At 31.3% G+C, this 21,272-nt stretch overlaps 3 protein-coding genes across 3 annotated transcripts; 2 read left to right on the top strand and 1 right to left on the bottom strand.

Moving 5' to 3' along the window:
* Window positions 1–2,067: 2,067 nt before the first annotated feature.
* On the top strand, window positions 2,068–5,407 carry LOC133303380 (protein ABA DEFICIENT 4, chloroplastic-like). The gene is made up of 6 exons (XM_061503285.1): window positions 2,068–2,112; window positions 2,959–3,187; window positions 4,049–4,149; window positions 4,833–4,961; window positions 5,045–5,133; window positions 5,238–5,407. Exons 1-6 carry the CDS (start codon window positions 2,068–2,070, stop codon window positions 5,383–5,385), a joined length of 741 nt encoding a protein of 246 aa, XP_061359269.1. The 3' UTR covers window positions 5,386–5,407.
* A 1,532-nt stretch (window positions 5,408–6,939) lies between these two features.
* Window positions 6,940–14,543, bottom strand: LOC133303378 (uncharacterized). The gene is made up of 11 exons (XM_061503283.1): window positions 14,336–14,543; window positions 13,593–13,785; window positions 13,394–13,479; window positions 12,959–13,043; window positions 12,346–12,424; window positions 12,060–12,190; window positions 11,874–11,960; window positions 11,604–11,716; window positions 11,089–11,219; window positions 9,766–9,879; window positions 6,940–7,338 (listed from the first exon to the last, which is right to left on the bottom strand). Exons 1-10 carry the CDS (start codon window positions 14,389–14,391, stop codon window positions 9,767–9,769), a joined length of 1,074 nt encoding a protein of 357 aa, XP_061359267.1. The 5' UTR covers window positions 14,392–14,543; the 3' UTR covers window positions 6,940–7,338; window position 9,766.
* Window positions 14,544–18,666: 4,123 nt separating this feature from the next.
* On the top strand, window positions 18,667–20,861 carry LOC133303375 (small ribosomal subunit protein eS7-like). Its single transcript, XM_061503279.1, has 6 exons — window positions 18,667–18,815; window positions 19,557–19,641; window positions 19,745–19,818; window positions 19,905–20,028; window positions 20,188–20,370; window positions 20,456–20,861. The coding sequence occupies exons 2-6, from the start codon at window positions 19,567–19,569 to the stop codon at window positions 20,573–20,575; spliced, it is 576 nt and encodes a 191-aa protein (XP_061359263.1). The 5' UTR covers window positions 18,667–18,815; window positions 19,557–19,566; the 3' UTR covers window positions 20,576–20,861.
* The last annotated feature ends 411 nt before the right edge of the window (window positions 20,862–21,272 follow it).

Raw genomic sequence — 21,272 nt, 5'->3', positions numbered from 1 at the left:
ATAGCATGTTTCAAACTTAATATTTTTGGCTAAGGACTCAAAGTTCATTAATTGGGATAGAATCTTGAAGAGTTTTCATATATGAATTAGTTCAATGAATTAATACTTATGGTATTAAACTAAGGGGTTTCAACTTCGAGAAGTTCAGATTTTGCAATTGAGAGAGAAAGAAAGTGAAAGTAATATGTGCAGAGTAATTTGCAGTAACATAAGAAATATTTTTGCCTTAAACTAAAGTTGCATTTGACTGCTTTGTTTTGTCTTATTCTTATATCTTTTTAAATATATTAAATACAGAATAAAATTCATATATTGTGTTCTATTTCGTTCAAATATAGTGCAAACCTCATGTTATGACTCAAACTTTCACTAATATATTCCTTGAAAATGTAATCCTATATAAAGGACATACATTTATTTTATACTATATCAAACCTCTACATTATTAGCCTCATCAAATGAGGAACTGCTGTTTAAACTTAAGTCTGGAAAAAAGTAAAAATCATACTTAAAGGACTTTAAACAAATATCAATTATTTGAAAAAATAATAATTATATGATCTATCCAATCTAAAATATCTATTAAAAAGATTAGAGAAATGATAACACAATAGTTAGATCATATATTCTTATAAGTAAACTTTAATTAATAGATTACTATATATGCTTAAGAAAAAATATTTACCCAAATTATATTATGTGTGTACACAAGTTAAATGTAAAGACAATTTCTTGTTATAAAATTCATATTTTGAACAAGGTTTACGGAAGGGCCAAATCAATAACGTAGATATAATAGGCATGCTTGTTTTATATTTACAAGCTAATTACATAATTGAATTGTGACTTTAAAACCACGTGATAACAACACTAATCATTATAAAAAGGGTTTATTGTTTCTCTTGTCACAAGAGATAAAATTTTCTCTTACAATTTTAAAACTACGTCGTTTTGAGAATTAAGGAAATTAATGATGGGTGTTTTAGTAATTTTATTTGTTTATTGATTATATGAATTTTACTAAAATATCTTTCATTAATTCTCCTAACTTTTAAAACAACACAATTTTGGGTTGCAGTACAGTTTTATGATAGGAGAAATAATAAACCCTTAAAAAACTTTCCTTCTTCATGTGTACACAATTTAAATCATTCTAGACAAAATTATAGCATGTTATAAGTAACTTATATTATTTTACTTTTTTTTCGTGAATATCAACGATTGTTAATCCAATTTCGGATTTGAGTTTCTCTATCTTTTTTAGAAATTGCGACTCTCCAAAATTGAACCCACTATACTTTGAGTAAGTCAATGGGATCTAGCTTAGATTATCACTAGATCAAGAACTCTTAAATTAAGAAATTTATATTAGAATATAGAAGAAAAGTGTAAATGTAACTTTGTGAAAATATTATTACTAAGAACTTGATAAAAAGTGTAATATTTAAAATAAAAAAGGTAAAAAACATGAAAAGTAACAATTGGTCATCCCAAATAAACAGACAACTAGTGAAGTGACCACCGAACTCATGGAATAAATTTTTGGTACCAGTAGTGTACTTAAATTCAGTGCATTTTATCAATGACAGCATTACATATCAGATGAGAGAAAAAAAAAATTGACAAAAAAAAAAAAAAAATTAATGTAATAATTTTATTGATAAGATACACTGAATCTATGACAGAGCAGTATCAAAAATTTATTCTGTGTACGCTTTGTTGCAATGGTCAACTCAAGTAGACATAACCATCCAATAAAGAACTGAATTATAAGACCCACAAAGATGATGCAATGTGAGTGGGATATGAACGTTGTCCTTCTATTTAGCCAACTTTTTTGGTCCTTGGTGCATGTACCTGTCTTCCATATAACTCTAACTCTTAACTCTTTGGAGTTAGTGGACTATTACCCTTTTTTCTCCTCTTTTTTGGGTCTTTGCTTTGGTACTTTGTTTCTCATCAAGTGGAAATTCGTGTCACTGTTATCATCTATGCATTATATTACTTTATGAAGCGGTCATAGTTGCTGAATCTGGTATTGGGTGTCCTCCTCGTTTTGCTTCAATCATGGCTTTCTCTTCTTGCTTTTGCCATTCTCCATTAGCATTGAAGGTACAGTTTCTGTGTTTTCCTATCCAGTGTTTGATATGCTCCTAGTGGTTCTAATTAATATCTCCAGTTTTTTCTTTCTTTCTTTTTGATTCTTTTAAGGTTTTGAACTTGAATAAATAAGATATTAGTAATGAAACGGGCATTTGTGCATGTTCGATCCGAGAGTATAGTAATTAATGTGGGATTTGTGAGGTACTAGAGTCTATAGAAGAGAAATCCGCAAAAGGTGACGGATCACTGTGTACAAATAATAGGTAAGAAGTTAAAGAGGCAGTGTGTGTGCATAATGAAAAATGCTGAGGTTTCAGAATTGTGTGTATATATGGGGTTTAACCCTTTATTTATAAAGTGTTTGTCTTTAGTGGATAAAGCTCAATATCTAGAAGAACATTTGGGACTCATTAGGTGGGTCCAGAACAGTACATGTTTTGATATTTGGAGATAAATGTTTGTCATTCTATGGATCTATATTATAAAGCTAGCTCTGTTATCATGTAAAGAACTAATTCAACTCAGAAGCTGAAGCTGTTAAGTGAGGTTATACTAATAGTTTTACTCTTTTCTAACATATATACTAAGGGGCATGTTGGTATGTTATATGTCAAAAAGTTGGCTCTGTGTGTCACAAAACCTATAAATTCATGCAGTTTGTCCACTTAAGAAGTACTTTTATTACCATCACACTCTTGCACATATATAAAACATGCAACTTTTCAATACTTGCCAGATAACTTGTGTGTAAGATAAAGATCAATCATGTAGATTATTTATTCTGATGTCTAAATAACATGTGTGTGTTTCTGGGTTGAAGAAGGTTGCTTACAATTGAGGTTCCATTTCTTATAGATTGATCACATGAGGCAGGCCATGACACCTTGTGGAACAATTGAGAAGGGGAAAAAGTTTCCCTTCCCTATCAGAAGCAATGGTGCTGAGCTTTGTAACCAACGCATTGTGAGAAGTAGAGTCAACTTAATCAGAGATTGGAGTTTCATAGGAGGATCAAGAGTTGCTGTGAAACCAAAAGTTGTGAAATTGGTTCCTTATCAAAAAGCCAGTCGAGTATATGCTTCATGTAAATCCTTTTTTGTGCTTACATTTGCTACTTTTGAAACCCAGTTTCACAATACCACCATTCACATGTCTGGTGTTGGTCCAAATTAATTTAAGCACTCTAATAAAGTTTTTTTAGCATATTCGTTTTGCACAAATGATGATGTTATTTCATGCCATCTAACTTTTTGCAGTAGAAGCTGGAGGTTCTGTTATAGGTCTCTCTGCTTTAAAGTCACTTTAATTGTCTAGTGTCAATTTAGCCCATGAAATTTGTCCCTTAATTCAATAGAAACAACCAATTGGTTGTGAGAAATTTCTGGGACTAGTATTGGACATTTTGATTCTTATGCAAAAATTGTTTGTTCTATTTTACTAGTAAATTAAATTGGATAACTTGAAGTTTCCAAATAAATGAATTGATATACGAAATTCATTTATATAATTAGCTTGCCTATTGTGGTGGGATTGCCTTAACCTAAATTATTACATGTTCTATTGTATCGTTATATTTATATGGACACTCAAAGCAATGTTAAGAGTGTATTGATTGACCTTTTACATTAAATACAAGTACACTATTGAAAGAGGGTGAGTATTCTATCTGATATAACTTTGTATAAAATTATACTAGAATCATTCTGGTCTAGTGTATAAAATTTTACTTTTAACTGTTGTATTTTTTCCACTGTGATGCAAAATGTAATGCTAAAGAGTGTTCCTATCATTATCAATAGTTCTATATAGCAAAGGGTGCTGCTCACTTAATCTCTTTTGGTCCTATTTATACACTTTGTATTAAGCTCACTGAACATTCCTTTTGCAATAACTGGTAGTGACTATATTAATTCTCTATATTCATTTCTCTATCTTCATGTTGAAGGGTTGTCAGGACCGCAACTTGCTAGCGGTGTCTTTACACTGGGAACAACAGCAGTGCTCCCATTTTACACGCTCATGGTTCTAGCTCCAAATTCTGAGCTAGTATGTTTTTTACTATATTTGGGAAACATCTTCAATTTTTCATTCTTGACAATATCTTTTTAGAAGTATAGATAATATGCATAAAAACATTTTATGTTTTATGCAGATATACATGTATGTTTTTTGTTTAATATCTCTTTCCATGTATTATTGTTCTCCATTACCAAATTATATGTTTGTTAAGTTATGGATCTTCCGATATTCTTTCTATTCATTACGGATGACAATTTTTAACACGACCAATTGACACAACACAAGAAATTCGAGTTCGGGTCGACTCATTTTTAAATTTGTGTAGTGCTCATGTGGCAAACACTAACATGAAAACATTTATGTCGTGTTATGTGTCAACCCGCAAATATGAAATTGACCCGCATTAATCTTTCTACAAGTTATTCGTGTTGCGTCGTGTCATGTCAACATGATATTGGTGAAAGCTACATTCGGTATACACGTTATTCGTGTCTTATTATGTCGTGTCAACCAATAAAATAAACGGGTTGTGTTCGTGTCGAAGGTTTAGACTTGTTTTTAAATTTGTGTTGTGTTCGTGTTAGGTGTATTTGTTTTCGTGTTAAATTTGTGTCAACTCAAATTACTACCCCACTGTTCATACCATGCATTGGATCTTGATTTCTGTAGTTCATGTGCCTGATTCATTTTCCTTAAATGCAAAAATGCAGACTAAAAAGACTATGGAAAGTAGTGTACCGTATGTAGCGCTTGGCATTCTATATACATATTTATTGTACCTTTCTTGGACACCTGAGACAGTTGGACAGATTTTTGCAAGTAAATACTTGCTACCAGAGGTGTGTATTCATCAATAAAGTCAAGTTTCCATTTCCAAAACATTTATATATTAATGTTCTATCTTCTTTTATACTTGATGCAGCTGACTAGTATAGGAAAAATGTTCTCCAGTGAGGTGACTTTATCCTCTGCTTGGATTCACCTACTTGTTATTGATCTCTTTGCTGCAAGGTTCTGCATCTTTTCTTTCCTCCTCTTCCATCCTCTCTACTCTACTTTGCTTTCTCATTCTTTAGTTATTCTTGTAAATAACATATTTGTGTCTATAAATTCAGGCAGGTTTTTCTAGATGGATTAGAGAATCAGATTGAGACTCGGCATTCAGTTTCTCTTTGCTTGTTCTTTTGTCCCATTGGGATTCTTACTCATGTCATCACCAAAGGAATGACTAATTCTACCAGAAAAAACAAACATGACTTATAGAGGGCACCTGCTTGCACTGGCACAGAACAAAAAATGAGAACTGTATTTGAAGTTTAAGAATTTCAGAAATTCTTGTTTGAGTTAAAGTTACTTCTAAATGTCATTGGAATTTCTTTTCTTTTTTTACCTCAATCAAAATATTACATCATTAGTTTTTTGTTCTATCTCAAGTGTATCAATTTCTCTGGTGGAATGTTTGATACATTTCCCTTAAGTTGCACGAAGTCAACATGTTTTGTCAAGTTGCAGCACCAGAATCCCCAAGGACATTACTTATGTCTGGGCATGCACGAAGTTATACTAAACATGACCACTTATGCTCAAGCATCTCGTGACTAGCCATATAATCTTTTTGTACACTAAATGTCTCATTAGTGAATATGTTTGCTTGTTGATTATTTGAATCAACAAAACTGCTTGCAATATCGTCTGAAAAGTATTTTCTATACAATAAAATGGAGTTAAATTTCAATGTGCTTGTCCTCTAATATATAAAAAAGTGTTGGGACTATGATTATCAAAAACCGTCTACGTGTGTCTTCTGTTTCCAAAATTTAACTGAGACTAGTTGTTTAGCCCTATTAGCTCACAATTTATGGATTTCTAAATGGGGATAAGCTTGCTACCATGATGTAAATTCAATGTTTTTGTATGAACTGAAGAGATGAAAATATGATGTCAGAAGCCGTTTGTACTATTGTAAGCTCTCGTAGAGTTTTATGTCATGTCCTTGAAATATGGAAACATTCCCAGGACTTTGACCATATTGCCACTTCTTCAATAAAAATTTACCTGATTGTCACGTTTGAAATTTTTTTTGCCAAAATGCCACGTCATAATCTCGCTGGTCTGACTAGCGGGAATGGACTGGACACGTGTCAACGTCTAAATGGTCAACCATTCTCGCTGGACTGCCCAGTTAGAATGACAGAATGCTGACACGTAGCAAAAATACAGACACCCAGAGAATGCCTTTACTTTTGCCATGTCAGCATTCTGTCATTCTAGTTGGGCAGCACACGAGAATAGTTGACCATTCAGACGCTGACACGTGTCCAGTCCATTCCCGCTTGTCAGACCAGCGAGATTGTGACGTGGCATTTTGACAAAAAAATTTCAGGCGTGTCAATCAAGTAAATTTTTGCCTAAAAGGTGGCAATATGGTCATTGTCCCCAACATTCCCTCCCCCAAATTTTGTTGTTATAAAAAATAAAATAAAAATAGACTAGTTATTCTTACCACCACTTTATACTAACCATCTCTATTACCGCCCGATCAATAAAGGAGGTAAGTGAAAAAAGTTGCTAGGTAATAAGTATAAAGTGGTTGTAAGTATAATCAACCTTAATAAAAGTATTTTAAAAAATAATGCCTCTGTTTTTCATATTATTGTAAACCCAGGGTGGTTTTACACTTCCAGCGTGGTCCATCATACAAAACACTACTGTGAACCCAGATGGTCAAAATATACTTTAAGGGCAAAACAAAAGAGAGAGAAAGGGAAAAAGATAAAAGGGAAAGTGATGCAAAGAATAACCAACTGTTTGACATTCAATAATTTCATCATGTGGGTTGAATTATATCAAGATTCAAAGAACTTCTACCAGGATCACGAATAATGAGTTTTTTTTTTTTGATAGAAAATTCCTCCTAAACTACACAAGGAACTGCTAGACTAATGCTCCTGTAGGAAGCAAAATAATGAACTTTGTATGTTAAAAATGCACTTCAACCACCCGAAAGATCAGATCAATCATCAACAATTTCGTGGATAACAAGCTCGCCGCATGAGTCCCCAGAAGTGGTGGATAACACATCTTGACAGTGGATAACAGCTTTTCTTCTGCAACTAGTGCACAAAATGAAATTGCCAGTGACAAAGTGTAACTCAAGATATAGCAAGAGGCTAATGGGTCAACAGAGTCCATCCTATCTTTGTGTACCCAACCTGCCTGGCAAAAAGAACACAAACTAACTTAAGACTCCTTCACATAAAAACAAACCAGCATTATTAAGTTATCCACAATGCATCATCTCCCCATTCTCAAGTAAAAATGGACAGCCAAAAGCCACTCCCTATTAAATCCCGACTAGCAAGGGTATAGGTGGCAATCCTTATACGCAGCCTTACCCTTACGTATTTGCAAAAGAGGTTGTTTTCTGGATTCGAACTCGTGATCTTTCAATCACAAAAGAGCAATTTTACCACTACTCGAGACTCGCCATCTTTATTGCAACTATTTATTAATCCTATCCAAAGTTTTCAATTTCTATCCTTCCATCTTCTGTCATGGAAATTGCATAAGAGCTATTTTCCAATTCTCTGTCAGAATATATTGTTTTTAGCTAAAATGTTGTTTTGATAAGGGTACAGGAAAACAAGTGATTGCACCAGCTTCCCCAGCAATAATATTAGAGGCAAAGAGATAGTGTTGACTGTTGTTAAATCCCTATAATTGGGCGCACAAGGGAACATGGTTAATCTCTTTCCAAGTGTATGAAATAAAACTACTTGCGACCCAACAACTATCATTATAGTTTTATCCCATGTTTTCTAATTTTCATTTTCTTGGACATAGTTTTCATCTCAGTAAGTTTTTACATATTGGGAAATATGTTCAGTTTGTATATTGTGAAGAATCCAATTCATATGATATTTGTTGCTATCTGTTCCTCCAAGATTTCAACGTGGCAATTGATTGGCAATAAATTGTGAATTTCAATTCAGGAAGAGTTTTACCTCATTTCAATCTGATTTCAAGAGAAGCAAACCAATCAGAATGTGATTAATTATCTCCAGATCACACATTAACAGTTGCTCTAAATCTTTAAAGCAAACTATCTCCTCCACATCAACTAATGCTATTGACAGTGAATAATGACTAGAAGAAAATAAAGAAATCGCCTTTGCAATTGCAACCAATAATGTTGTATAGACAACAACTGTGTTGAAATTATAGGATTTTAGGTAGGGAAGAAGGAAGGGAGTAAAGGAATTCTCAGAATAATAAAATTATAGTGATATTGGTCTGAAGGATGTGATATGATGATAATACAAAAGACAAAACACTAACCTCTATTTATACTAATAGAAGACTTAGACTACTAATCTTAATTAAATAAGGAAACAAATCATGAATTATGGAAATATGGAAACCATTCCTACGAGATAGTATAAGATACTCTTAAACATATTTTATGATAGAATGATTGTATGATAAGATATTTTTCATATTTTCAGATATTCTATCAAGCAGAATCAAGAAGTCAAAATATAATAACATTCTCAGACTAATTAACAAAAGTAGGTTTATGTTGCTGTAATTATATTTTTTCTTGATAAAAGAAGAAATTCACGAGGGCGAGCTTGGAGTAGTGGTAATGCTACTCCTTTGCGATCAGAATGACACAGGTTCACATCCAAGAAATAGCCTCTTTACAAAAAATGTAAAGGTAAATGATTTCTCACCCTTACCCTTATAAGTCGGGATTTTATGGGGAGTGATTTTTTAAGAAAGAAGAAATTCATTAGGACGGAGAGAAGAAAATTACAAGGAAATTGGAGATTAGGGGATCCTCCATCCTCCAAAATGAAAAGGGAAAAATAAAACAAAGAAAAAGGGAAACATCAAGTGAACAAAGCTGATCCAATCCACTTGCATATCTGTTAGGGAAACCTATTTAAATAGACAAGAGAAGTTAATCGCCTAATCTTATCCCAAATAAGCTGCTGAGCCTAAGAAACCTACTTAAAAACACAAGGACTGGTGTTACACCCTCCAACCAAATACACTGCATAACAGCATGCATTGCATATTGCCACCAAAATTTAACCTCTTTACTTCTACCAAAACCACAAAAAGCTTTAGACACACCCAGCATTCACCAGAAGGCCAAACAATTTATTCATAAAAATAAACAAAAAAAAGAAGCCAAACCATGTAAGAATAGATGAGGGTTGATTCTTATCACTAGACTATTATGCTCCACGTGCAACCTTCTGTATGAAAGTGTGCCTATCACTATCCAAAAGGTGCATATTTCTCTGTGCTCTTTCAATTCATAATATTGTTCTGGACTGATATCCCTATATATTTTTATATGATATTATGATTATTGCTTACAGTGAATATTAAATGGACAACTGCAAAAACTGGCGATCAGCCTCATTATATATTAGAATCAGGAGTAAAATGTTGATACTGATGCTACAAAATTAGTGTCAAGTGTCAATTAGATGTTCCATACCTATAAATTGAATTAAATACAAGCTCAGGGCAGAAATGTATAGAAACACACACACACACACACACCAAATAAACAATTAGCAACAAATTCACATTTCACAATAAGAAGTTACAGGAATAAAATGCACATACTTCAAGTAGGTAATGACGACATCTGGATTTGATCATCAAATTCTCCATTTGATAAATCAGAATTTCGGATAGAATCTTTTCTATTGCGGTCCAATGAAGTTGCTTCATATATCCCTACAAAATTTCATTGCAATGAGCATTTAAGATTAACTATCAAGAAAAAGAGGGACAGAGAGAGGGGGGGGGGGGGGGGGGGGACAGAAACAAGAAAGCAGAAATAATGCACGTTGAAAATAAGTATACTGTGAAGTTTTAATAAATCTTTTATCAGATTTCACAAAACTGATTGTGAAAATAAGTATACATCACTGTACTGCATATCCCATAGTATTTTTTCACCAAAGCTTTGTTCTACAACACCATATATAATAACAACTTTGTCTTTAAAAATGAAAACCAAAAGGGTATAGGCATAGCGATTCCAATAATGATGGATAACTAATGTTGAAAATTTGAGTTTCATTCCAATAATCCAAGAAAAATAATCAGACAGAAGAGTAAACAAAACAATTTTGCTTGAACAATGTAGATTCCACCCCCACATGTAACTGTATAAGTCTAATTTTAAGCTCACTTATTCCCCCGAAAAATAATTACTTCAGCCATTAACATTGCAGCACTACTTCTCAAGCAATAAGAACTCAAGTTTAATTTTGACTCACTGTCAGTGTAAAGTTTTATACACTATCACTCAATCATGAGTTGACATATTATAAAAACTGTCACGAACCAACCATCCCAAAAGCTTAAGTTGCTAGATAAATACACATGAATGGTTTTATAATACATCTCTAATATGCCCCTTTATGCAATGGGATTGAAGTTTGGACAATACACAAACCCATCTACCATGTGATGGAACTCAACTTTTTATCAAAAAAATGGAGGTAGCAAGAATTGAATTCTAGATCACTATGTCATGAACAACTTATCTCAAAAGCTTAAGTTGTTAAGTGAAAACATATGTATGGTACATCTCTAACAAAATTATGTGAAGTTTTTAGGTCATAGTCAAACTCCTTATTTCTTCTCACATTCACTTTCCTAAATGGGGCCTGCTACTAACATTTTACTACTAAAAGCGAGAACTAGAAACAAAAAACTAATAAATTAAATCATAATATTTGATGAGTCCAACAACTAGCTACTGTACGTAAGTGGTTATTTTCAACACATTCCCCACTAACTGAAATTGCAAACCTAATGAAAAAAATTAAAAAAAACCATGACAATGAATTCACAACTAGTTCAGATCTAAAATAATCCATAAAAATTAAAATTTAAAGAGAATATTTAATATTCGAAACTAACAACTAAACATACCAAAACCTAATATTAAGCAGCAAACCATGAAGCCCATAAGAGAAAAATCCATCTTGTACACAATCTCCATGATGATGATACATGCACCAGCTACCATTAAATGCCTTGGTGAGGAGAAAACCATGTGCAATCTACAATAAATATATGATTTTTCAGTTATCTTATCTTACACCATACAGAAATTTCAAATACAATTAAAATCTTACCAGATCAAAATTGAATTTTAATTTGACCTAATCTTAACCAAACTTCTTCATACATTGCATAAAATCAGAAAAAAATCAGGTAATTAATTTCTGGATAAGGCATTATAATTTCATAAAATTGAAAATTGAAGCCGATTTTCCAATAAGAAAAAGGAGAATATTACAGCTGGAATGCAATTAGTTGATAGTTATCATGGAGAACCTTGTCCGATAATCTAAAGAGCAAAAGAAACCCGGTTGCCAAAATGCAAATATGCCTTCATTTTTACTCACTTAACCATTACTTATGGCAAGACTATCGTGGCATACCTCTCCTCTGCAATACTGTCAGCATAGAATATCACAATATTTCCAAATAGAATAGTGCTCAAGAAGGCCCAAGCAGAGAATGGCAACTTTCCACTGCTGTCAGAAGGTGATCCCTGCAGGATTCAAATGAGAGGGGGGAAGTAAGAGGGTCACAGAAAGTGTCAAACAACAATCAAGCAAAGACCACAAAACAATACAAGAAGAACTCTACAAGGACAAAAGTCTATCCAAATTTAGACCTAAAAATGGAAACCATGATATAGAACTCACTATGATTATGTCCCACATGGCAATAGGAAACATAAAACATGTCGCAGAAGCAATAGTTAAAGCATGGAGTCGCCTTTTAAGTTGATTCTGAAAACATAAGAAGTTTGGGGTTAGATATTAGTATATAAATAAAGCATCTCACACCAAAGAGAAAGTAGTAATAACACATAACATGAATAATACCACCTTGATTGAAACGCGCCTCGCAATTACCCTCCTGAGGGCTGATAGAATACCAGCAAAAATAGGAACTAACATTTGCCTCAAGCCCAAAACTTGTTCAGTCTGAGTTTCAGAATCATCTCTATCTTCCCATGGTAGATTTCCGTTAAGATTACAACAGATATGAAAAAGATGAAAATGGATGAAAATATTGACAAACAAGAGAAGTAATACATGGTGTAAAAGATATTTTAGCAGTAAACTTAGTCAAATTAAGAAAAAGAAAATAATACAGTCTGAATGAGGATATAGAATGGAGAATATGTCGCTGTAGCCCATCCTTCAGATAGCAGGTATAAAGATGCCAACATGGCAATTAGGCCACCTATCTGGTTCAAAATAAGAAATTATTCACCAGATTAGAGAAGATCCTAAACTTATCTTTCAAACACATCAAGCACAACCAGCAGAGCACATCATATCATTTAATATACCTTAATACAATCTGGAAATAAGTTTTATTTGTTTATTATTTTATCAAAGAAGAAGGTTTAAAAATTTTATATATTTTTTGTTGCAAAAATAATGTTTTCTATTAGAGAGAAAGGAGGAAAGTACAACAAGGGAAGGATAGGAGATCCTCTAAAACAGCTGAGACTAAATACAACAAGAAACATGAAAAAAACTTAAGAAGCAATATAACTGGAAGAGCTTAAAGAGATGGGAAAGAAAAACGACATCTTCATTGGAACAATTCAGGAAGCAATTACAATTTTGGAAGAAATTTATTATCAATACAGATAAAGTAGAAAGGAGAAACATGTGCAAAAAACACTAACTCTTGGAGGATAGGTATTTAATTAATTTGGAGCACATGGTATCATTTATATAGCATATCTAACATAATTATCTGAAAGTGTTACCTTTTTCCACAAATGGCTTCTCCTACCATATAACACTGCAGACAGTACTCCAAGGACAGCACCAGAATACTCAGCCAATATTGCTCTAAATTAATAAGAAAAACAATAACTACATCAAGTTCATAGACCAATAATAACAAAAAAAAAAAAATATTCTCATTCAAATCAGAGCACCAGTCAACACATCAATAACAACATGATTAAGAAATAACTATACAATGGTGGATAATTCAATTGAACTATGACAAACTGAAAATCAGGGATCTACATGGCTGAGCATCAGCCTTAATGCCACAAAACTCAAAGGTATTTTAGCACTTGACATTCTTTATATAGTTAAGAATAAGCACTTGACATTCTTTATATAGTTAAGAATAAGCACTTGACATTCTAAAGTTACCAACTGAATTTTTCTTCGCGAATACAAAAACCAACCTAACTGGTCCACATGATTTCAGTCCCTTTCCCCACAAGACCAGATACAGTGCTGTTATACAACCATTTATTATAGAAGGCACAACCTGAAAAAAACAAATGGTACTAGTAAAGGAATGTGCATATTCATGATAACTTTTACTTCAAATTTAATGTTTCCTGGTTGGTACTCTACGCAGAAAGTAGAAATTAAATTTACCTGTGTATTAGAAAGTGGCCTGCCCTTCCAAGGCTTTTGCAGAACCAAAAACAGGATCGATGCCGGGGCTAGGCAGGCGAACAGAAAAAGAACAACAGAAGCTCCAGTCTGGGATAAGTATCGGTACATTGAGTATATTGACCATATCCTCATGAAATTTGCAACAATATGAATTATCTGCAAGGGTGTATTTCTACAAAGGGAAAAAAATAATCAGCACAATAAGAACAAACCAAGTCAAAACTTTCAAATATACAACCCTCTTCTACAAAAATCTCAGCATATAAATAATCAATCACTAATAAGTATGGTATAGCACACGGTCACCAAATATGCACAACTACTAAAAGCATAACATGTGAACAATACAACCATACATGCCATTGGATTACATTACAAATACTATTGAATAAATTAAAGATTAAATCTCAACCTTTAAGATTATTTTTCACATATTACCTTATATAACTCTCCCACTAAACTTAATAGATACTAGACAACAGAGTAAATTTTGCTTGAAAAATTAGGATTACTGCTTCAAGGAATCAGAAAAAGCATTGGCACACTTCAATTGAAACAGGAAAGAAAATTAGAAACTAAACCATTCAAAAGATTTAAAAAAAAAAAAAAACTTTTTTTCCATTAATTTGAACCGAGGCTAAAAAATGGGCCATACCCAGAAATGATTATGACTAAATTATTCGGAAAAAGGGGATTTTTTTTTGTTTTTATTTTGGGTTTACCTGAAATGATGAGGAGGAGACCCTCGATCCTCTGAGAATTGGTTCGGTGACATCATTGTGAGAAGCAGTTAGGAATGGAGGTAGCAAAGAGTGAAGAGTGTGAGGATTGAAATCAAAGTAAGCGAAGCTCAAATCACAAATCCATGGCTGATTTCTTCTTCTTCATGTTCAGTCACAAGTCACATTCACACACTCTTCTTCCTCAAGTTTTTTCAGTTCCTTGCTTTTTGGGTTCATAGAAATATGGGCCCAACCATGTACCATAAATTGTTGGGCCCTCATTCCAATTTATGACAAAAAAAATTTTTATCTTAATAACCATGACAAGTTTTAAAAAATAAGAAAACAATTACTTTGAAATTTATTAACTTATATGAGTTTAATCATAATCATGAGTATAAATTACTCCTTTTAGTATATTACTATATCACTGAATAATTATATCTTTTAACCAGTGGATTAGAATTAACTAAGTCAGCTCAATTTATGTAGAGGTAAATTTCTTCAAATAATTATATTTTATTTTTTCAGAGATTTTTCTATTTATTTGGATAAAATTAATTCCGCTCATTGCATATAAGATATTTTCTACTAATCCACCTACGAATTAAACTAGAGACATTCCTTGTACACGGTTATATTTTTTATTTTTAAAGTTTGATTTTTAAAATTTTCCGATCACTTGAATCAATAAATTTTAATAAATAAATAAAAAATTTAAGCTTATAATTATAATAGTCAAGTTTAAATTTAAGCAATATAAATATATTTCTATTCACACTAATTTATGTTATATTAAATAAATAAAATATTAGGATTGAGTTCATTAAGAGAAAAATATATTTTCAAGCTATAAAAATCATATTTTATAGAGATAGATTATTCTACCTACATTTTTTTATGCCTACCTTATCTATCACTCTCCAATATTCTTAGATCATAATCTTAAGAGAAGAGAGAAACAATAAAGGTTAGTTGAGATTATGATATAACAGTGTTGGAGAGTGGTAAGTAAGGTAGGCATAAAAAAAGTAGGTAGAACAACGTACAGGGATATGTGTCCTTTGACTTTGAGTTTGACTTTGTACATTTGAGTAGTCTTTTTATTTTTGCACTTTATCTTGGTCTTCTAGTACCATTTGGGACTTGTTGCACTTCTTTCCATGTTGTTCATTCATGTTAAGCTTCTTGGTGCTTTGTTAGTGATTGCTATTATCAAAACTTCAAATGCGTAGTCTTGATAAGCTATGGTTCAATAAGCTACGATGAATCTAACTGACCAGATTTGAATGAATCCTTTGTGCTTATTATACATTTATTGGAAAATATATTCTTATGGTTACGTTTAATAATTTTTATTATTATGTTATTTGGGCTAATTTTTTTGATCAATTAAAAATGATCATATATTATAATAATAAAATTTCACCTATATATAATAATAAATTTCAATTTTAATTTAATGTTTAGCATTTATTCAACAATTAATGTTTCTAAAGAGCAAAGATAAATATATATATATAATAAATTTAAGTTTAATATAAAATTATAGATCAAATGAAAAAATATTTAAAATTATAAAAATATATGCATAGTTTTTAAAATATAAAATAAATATTAAATTTAAATGCAAAAAACAAATAAAAAATGACACATTTATACTATAAAAGAAAATAAATAAATAAATGAACTTAAAAATTTAATACCAAAAGAGAAAAAAATCCGTACAAGTATTTTCTTAAAAAACAATTAACATAAATATTATGAATATATATATAAGTATATCTAATCTAAAAATTATAAATTAAAAGATAAAAAACATAATTTTTCGAATAATATGTATAATTAATAAAAAATTAAATCTATCATTCTGTATAAATTAAAATATAAAAATTTAATCATTATAAAAATGAATGATCATTCAGTGACCACTAACCATCCAACTCTGGCATCGTAAAAAGATGTTTGCCATTAAGTATTTTACAGACTATTTTAATGTTTCTTATTATCTTTTGCATGGAAAATTGTTAAATCTATTAATAATATTATTTATTATATCTATTGGGGGGAAAATATTTAATGTTTATAATTCAAACTTTTCAAATTTGAATTTAAAACTTGATAGGTGGGAAAAGAGTATAAAAAAAATGAAATTATCAAAAAATGAAATTTGATTAAACAGAGTATTCTAATTACGTTTTTTTCTAAAGACCAATATATATATATATATATATATATATATATATATATATACTTTTAATTATATTTTTGTTTAAATATAAAATATTTTATTATATTAAATGTAGTTCAATTCAATTCATCAAATATTCTATTTAGTAGAATATTCTTTTGTATCAACCCATATTTGTTCATTATATTTTTGTTACAAATATAAAAAAATATACACAAAGAAAATAAATGAATTTAAATTTTAAATTTTAATAAAAAATAAAAAATGACATTTATGGTTCTGTAAAAAATAAATAATAAAATTTAATCACTACAAAAAAGGTTTTAATTTAATATATAACAAACAAATTAGACTTTCATTCTTTTGATATAAGAGCATAAATAACACAATTTCATATGTCGTAAATGAAAACTAAAAACTATTACTTGGAGAATGTATCTTTTTGTCACACTAGAACTTGTATCTTTTTGGAAATCTTTCCTTTCTTAGTTATTTGTCCTTATTGATCCTTCTAGAATATAAATCTTTATAACAAGGTCATAACATGTTTCTTTTGACATAGAAGAGAGGACTGAAAAAAGAGTTTAGTATCATTTAAAAAATGGAAAAGCTCTAAAAAAGGAAGAAGATTAAAGCAAGGAAATTAAGAGTATTTTTATTTAGGTATTATTAGTATTAAATTTTAATCCATAATTTTATAACATATCTTTCTATTATTCTTAAAATAAGGAATGTGTAAAGAAAATATAACATAAGGAAATCATATTCTTCTGTCACTGGAAAATTGTTCTCTTATGCATTAGATACATTTTTTTTAAGTAGGTCCCACAATTTTATAAAATAAAAAGAAAAAATTGTTAACACGATTTTCCATGAGTGTGCAGGAAAAAGTGATATCTTCTATGGCAGAAGAAAATATAGCCCTTATAATATAATACCTAAATCCGTGAAGCAAATATGCAAAATTGTATCTAATACTTAACACGTATAATTAAGATAAACCTTCATAATAATATGGCTATAAACCTTCATAATTTCACGTATTTCTAATGAACCTTGCCTAATCATGAAATATTGATGGATTGTCACAACGGCGGACTCATAAAATTTTACTTATGTCTGCATACTTAGAGGCGAGAGTTTGAGGATAATGTTCCCGATTTTTTTTTTAAAAAAGTTTTAAATACATTAAATACAAAAGAATATAAACAAGAAAAGAAAAGAAAAAACTTCAACTTAACATTAAAAAAATAGTAATTAAAAGACAACTAAGTTGTTACAATAGAACATTTTCGATCCTGAATAAAAATCATGGGGCCAATTCAATCACTCGTGGGCTTTCTGAATTCCAAAATAGACACAGTTAGTCGAAATCATGGTCCCTTTAAATTTCAAAGAAGACCCACATTAGTCTCTCAATAGGACTAACATGGATTAATTTTGGAATTCATAGGAATCACGAGTCGATTTTTTTTAAGAGATTAAATTAGATCCCGTAATTTTTGTTAAGGATCCAAAATATATTTTATTCTTTTTTTTCTCTAAAAATTTGTGTGTGCACTTGCACAAATTCATATCCGCCAATGGATTGTCATTTGATTTTTGTGAGATAGGTATATTTATATGATAATGTAGGAATAAATGAAATAACTTATTTCAAGGAAGCGATAATGCATTATTTATTAAATTATCATATAACATAGACATGTTTCTGAGACAGTGACGAACCAGTGACCCGGGTTCAACTAGTGAAAACACAGGTCAGTTCACTGGTTGAACTAGTTTTTGGCACCCAACAAGGGTTGAACCCAAGCCACATTGTATTGAATAATTTATTACTATGTCAAATATTCCTATGATATATTTTATTACTTTTATAATCATGGGTTCAACTAATAACTCAGTATCTCATCCAGTGTCCAGTTATTAGTTAATATTGGATCAAGCAGTTCATTTATAATTTTTATTTTCTTTTTATTAGTTAGCCCATTGATTTTTGTGGGTGTCTTCTTTAATCCATAAATTAGTGGGATTGGATTGATCATAAATATATATTATTTATTGTCATAGGCAGCCAAAAAAATTATGTTCAAATACCTCGGGAAAAAAAATTGTTGAAATATGTTTTTTTTTTTTTTTAATTTTTTTATGATTTAAGAAAAAAGGTAATATAAAAATTTTTGCGTGCAAAATTAGGGCAACCTGAACCCTATTTGTTATCCTCTTGTCTGCGCCTCCTTCCTCTCTAGCTCTCTGGCGCTGAAGCTGAAGGGTTCCTCACTCCATTTGGTATTTAACTCACTCTCTACTAAAAGCTGCTTTTTTTCATCAATTTCACTCACTTCGATTATTGGGTATATCATATGCTTTCTCCAATTTTCTCTCACTTGGTTTTTGTGCAGCAACAATTTCGACGCAATTCCCATTCTTCTATTTCTATATATTATTTGTTTTCCAATTCATAATCGTCCCAATATTCCCTCAAAATGAGTTTTTCTTATAACTTTTTTTTTGAATTTAAATGAGTTTTTGTATTTATTTATTTATTTCAGCAATGTAGGACTTATTTTAATCGATTGCACTTAACTCTCGTTTATTGAAACTAAGAACGGGAACATTTGGTCTATATCTTTGTTAAGAAAATGTAAGTCAGCATCAATATGTATTCCTTCAAGGTTTAATTGAATAATTACGAGTCTGAAATCTAGAAGCTTTATTTTATTTTATTTTGTTCATTTTTTTTTTCCTTATGATTTCGGCATGCTTAGTATTATGCTATTTTTTTTTTCTTGACCCTTCTAACCCTATGAATATTGATTTGAGTTGCTTTTAATAGCATTTCGTAGAAGGTATTCTTTACTTTATTTTATTTTATTTTTTTTATTTTTTTCTGTTTTTATTGATATTATTTATTATATGGGTTCATCCAACCCCAACTAGTTTGTGATATGTTAGTTTTTGTTGTTGTATTCATTGTGATTTCTTATTTTTACTTAGGTTCTGATTAGTGGATGTTATGTCATGAAACAGATTGATCAAAATGTACACTTCGAGGAAGAAAATCCACAAGGATAAGGATGCTGAACCCACTGAATTTGAAGAGACTGTTGCACAGGTTATTATTGCGATCTATGTTTTGGGAGAATAAGCCTATTTTTATGAACTCACTACTATTCTCTTTATTGAAACTCAGCAATTTGATTGATGCCTTTGTGCAGTACTTATTTGACTTGGAGAATACCAATCAGGATCTGAAAAGTGACTTGAAAGATCTCTATATCAATCAAGCAATGTAAGGGTGTTATGAATGATGAATTGATGTATGTTTTGTCACCAAAACTTTCTTTCTCATCATCCATTCAAACTTGTTTCATGCAGTCAAATGGATGTGTCTGGGAATCGCAAGGCTGTAGTCATCTATGTCCCTTTCAGATTGAGGAAGGCTTTCCGCAAGATTCATCTTCGACTTGTCAGAGAGTTGGAAAAGAAGTTTAGTGGGAAGGTTGTTTTTTGTTCTGCAATGCACCTTCATATGAAATTAAAGTGTCTTTGATTTCTCTTAGCTTGTATTTTCCTAATGTATTTGTTTACCATGTCATGCTTGCTACACAGTTTTCTGGGTCACCCAATTATATTAACTGAGGATTGTACCAAATCACAGGATGTTGTCGTGATTGCCACAAGAAGGATTGTGCGGCCGCCTAAGAAAGGCTCTGCTGTTCAGCGTCCCCGAACCCGTACTTTAACTGCAGTCCATGATGCCATGCTGGAGGATGTTGTGCATCCTGCAGAGATTGTTGGCAAACGGGTCAGATATAGAATTGATGGGTCAAAAATAATGAAGGTAACTGCCTGTGAAGTTGACGTTAATTTAGATTCTTTTTAATAAATTGTTTCTAAGTTTCTTGATGACAATGTATCAATTTAAGGTTTTCTTGGACCCCAAGGAGCGCAATAACACTGAGTACAAGCTGGAGACTTTTTCTGGAGTTTACAGGAAGCTTACCGGGAAAGATGTAGTATTTGAGTATCCGATCACAGAAGCCTGAATTATTGCTTGGTTCAATGGAGACTATTTTATTGCTTCTTTTTTCGATTAACATTACATATATTGTTTTACTATATCCAAAATTTTGACTTCTAGATTTTTATTTGATGCTGCTTCCCCTAGACAGCATTAAAATTATTAGAGAGAATTTTCTGTGGCTATATAGAAAGTATTTAGAGGGTGCCTGATGCAGCCCTGAATTTAAATTGCATTCTTTTGGGGTAATCTTATGCTTGACTTTGTTTGTTGTACTACTGTTATGTTGTCAACTAAATAGTCAACTTAGGTGCTATTGTGTGTCCTAGAAGTGACATCATGGTTATATTGAGAATCAAGAGTTTTGATGGTGAGTTCAATTATTTCTTGGTCCATGGAATGGTCGTTCGAGTTATGTTTAGGGATGGCACCCCAGCCATACATTTCTATGTCCCATCTATGCGTGGACTTGCCATGAGGGAATTTTTCCCTTGTAAAAAGAAAAAAGAAAAAACATAAAATTTAGTGAATATACAACTCATGTCATCATAGCAAATTTCAAACATTCACCAACACCCAATTCATTATCTTTTTCTTCTTAGAAGATCAGTGTGGAGTTGTGTTTATATGTTTGGTCCTTAGGAATGAAAAGGGGTGGAGTGCAAGTTTAACCCTATGCATTTGCTTGCATATTTAATTATCTTAATACATATTGTAAGTCC

This window comes from Gastrolobium bilobum, unplaced genomic scaffold (assembly GCF_033153095.1).
Source record: "Gastrolobium bilobum isolate Gb01-03AN ecotype WA unplaced genomic scaffold, APGP_CSIRO_Gbil_v1 utg1982, whole genome shotgun sequence".
Classification (NCBI taxonomy): Eukaryota; Viridiplantae; Streptophyta; class Magnoliopsida; order Fabales; family Fabaceae; genus Gastrolobium; species Gastrolobium bilobum.
This window is presented reverse-complemented; position numbering and strand designations above follow the sequence as displayed.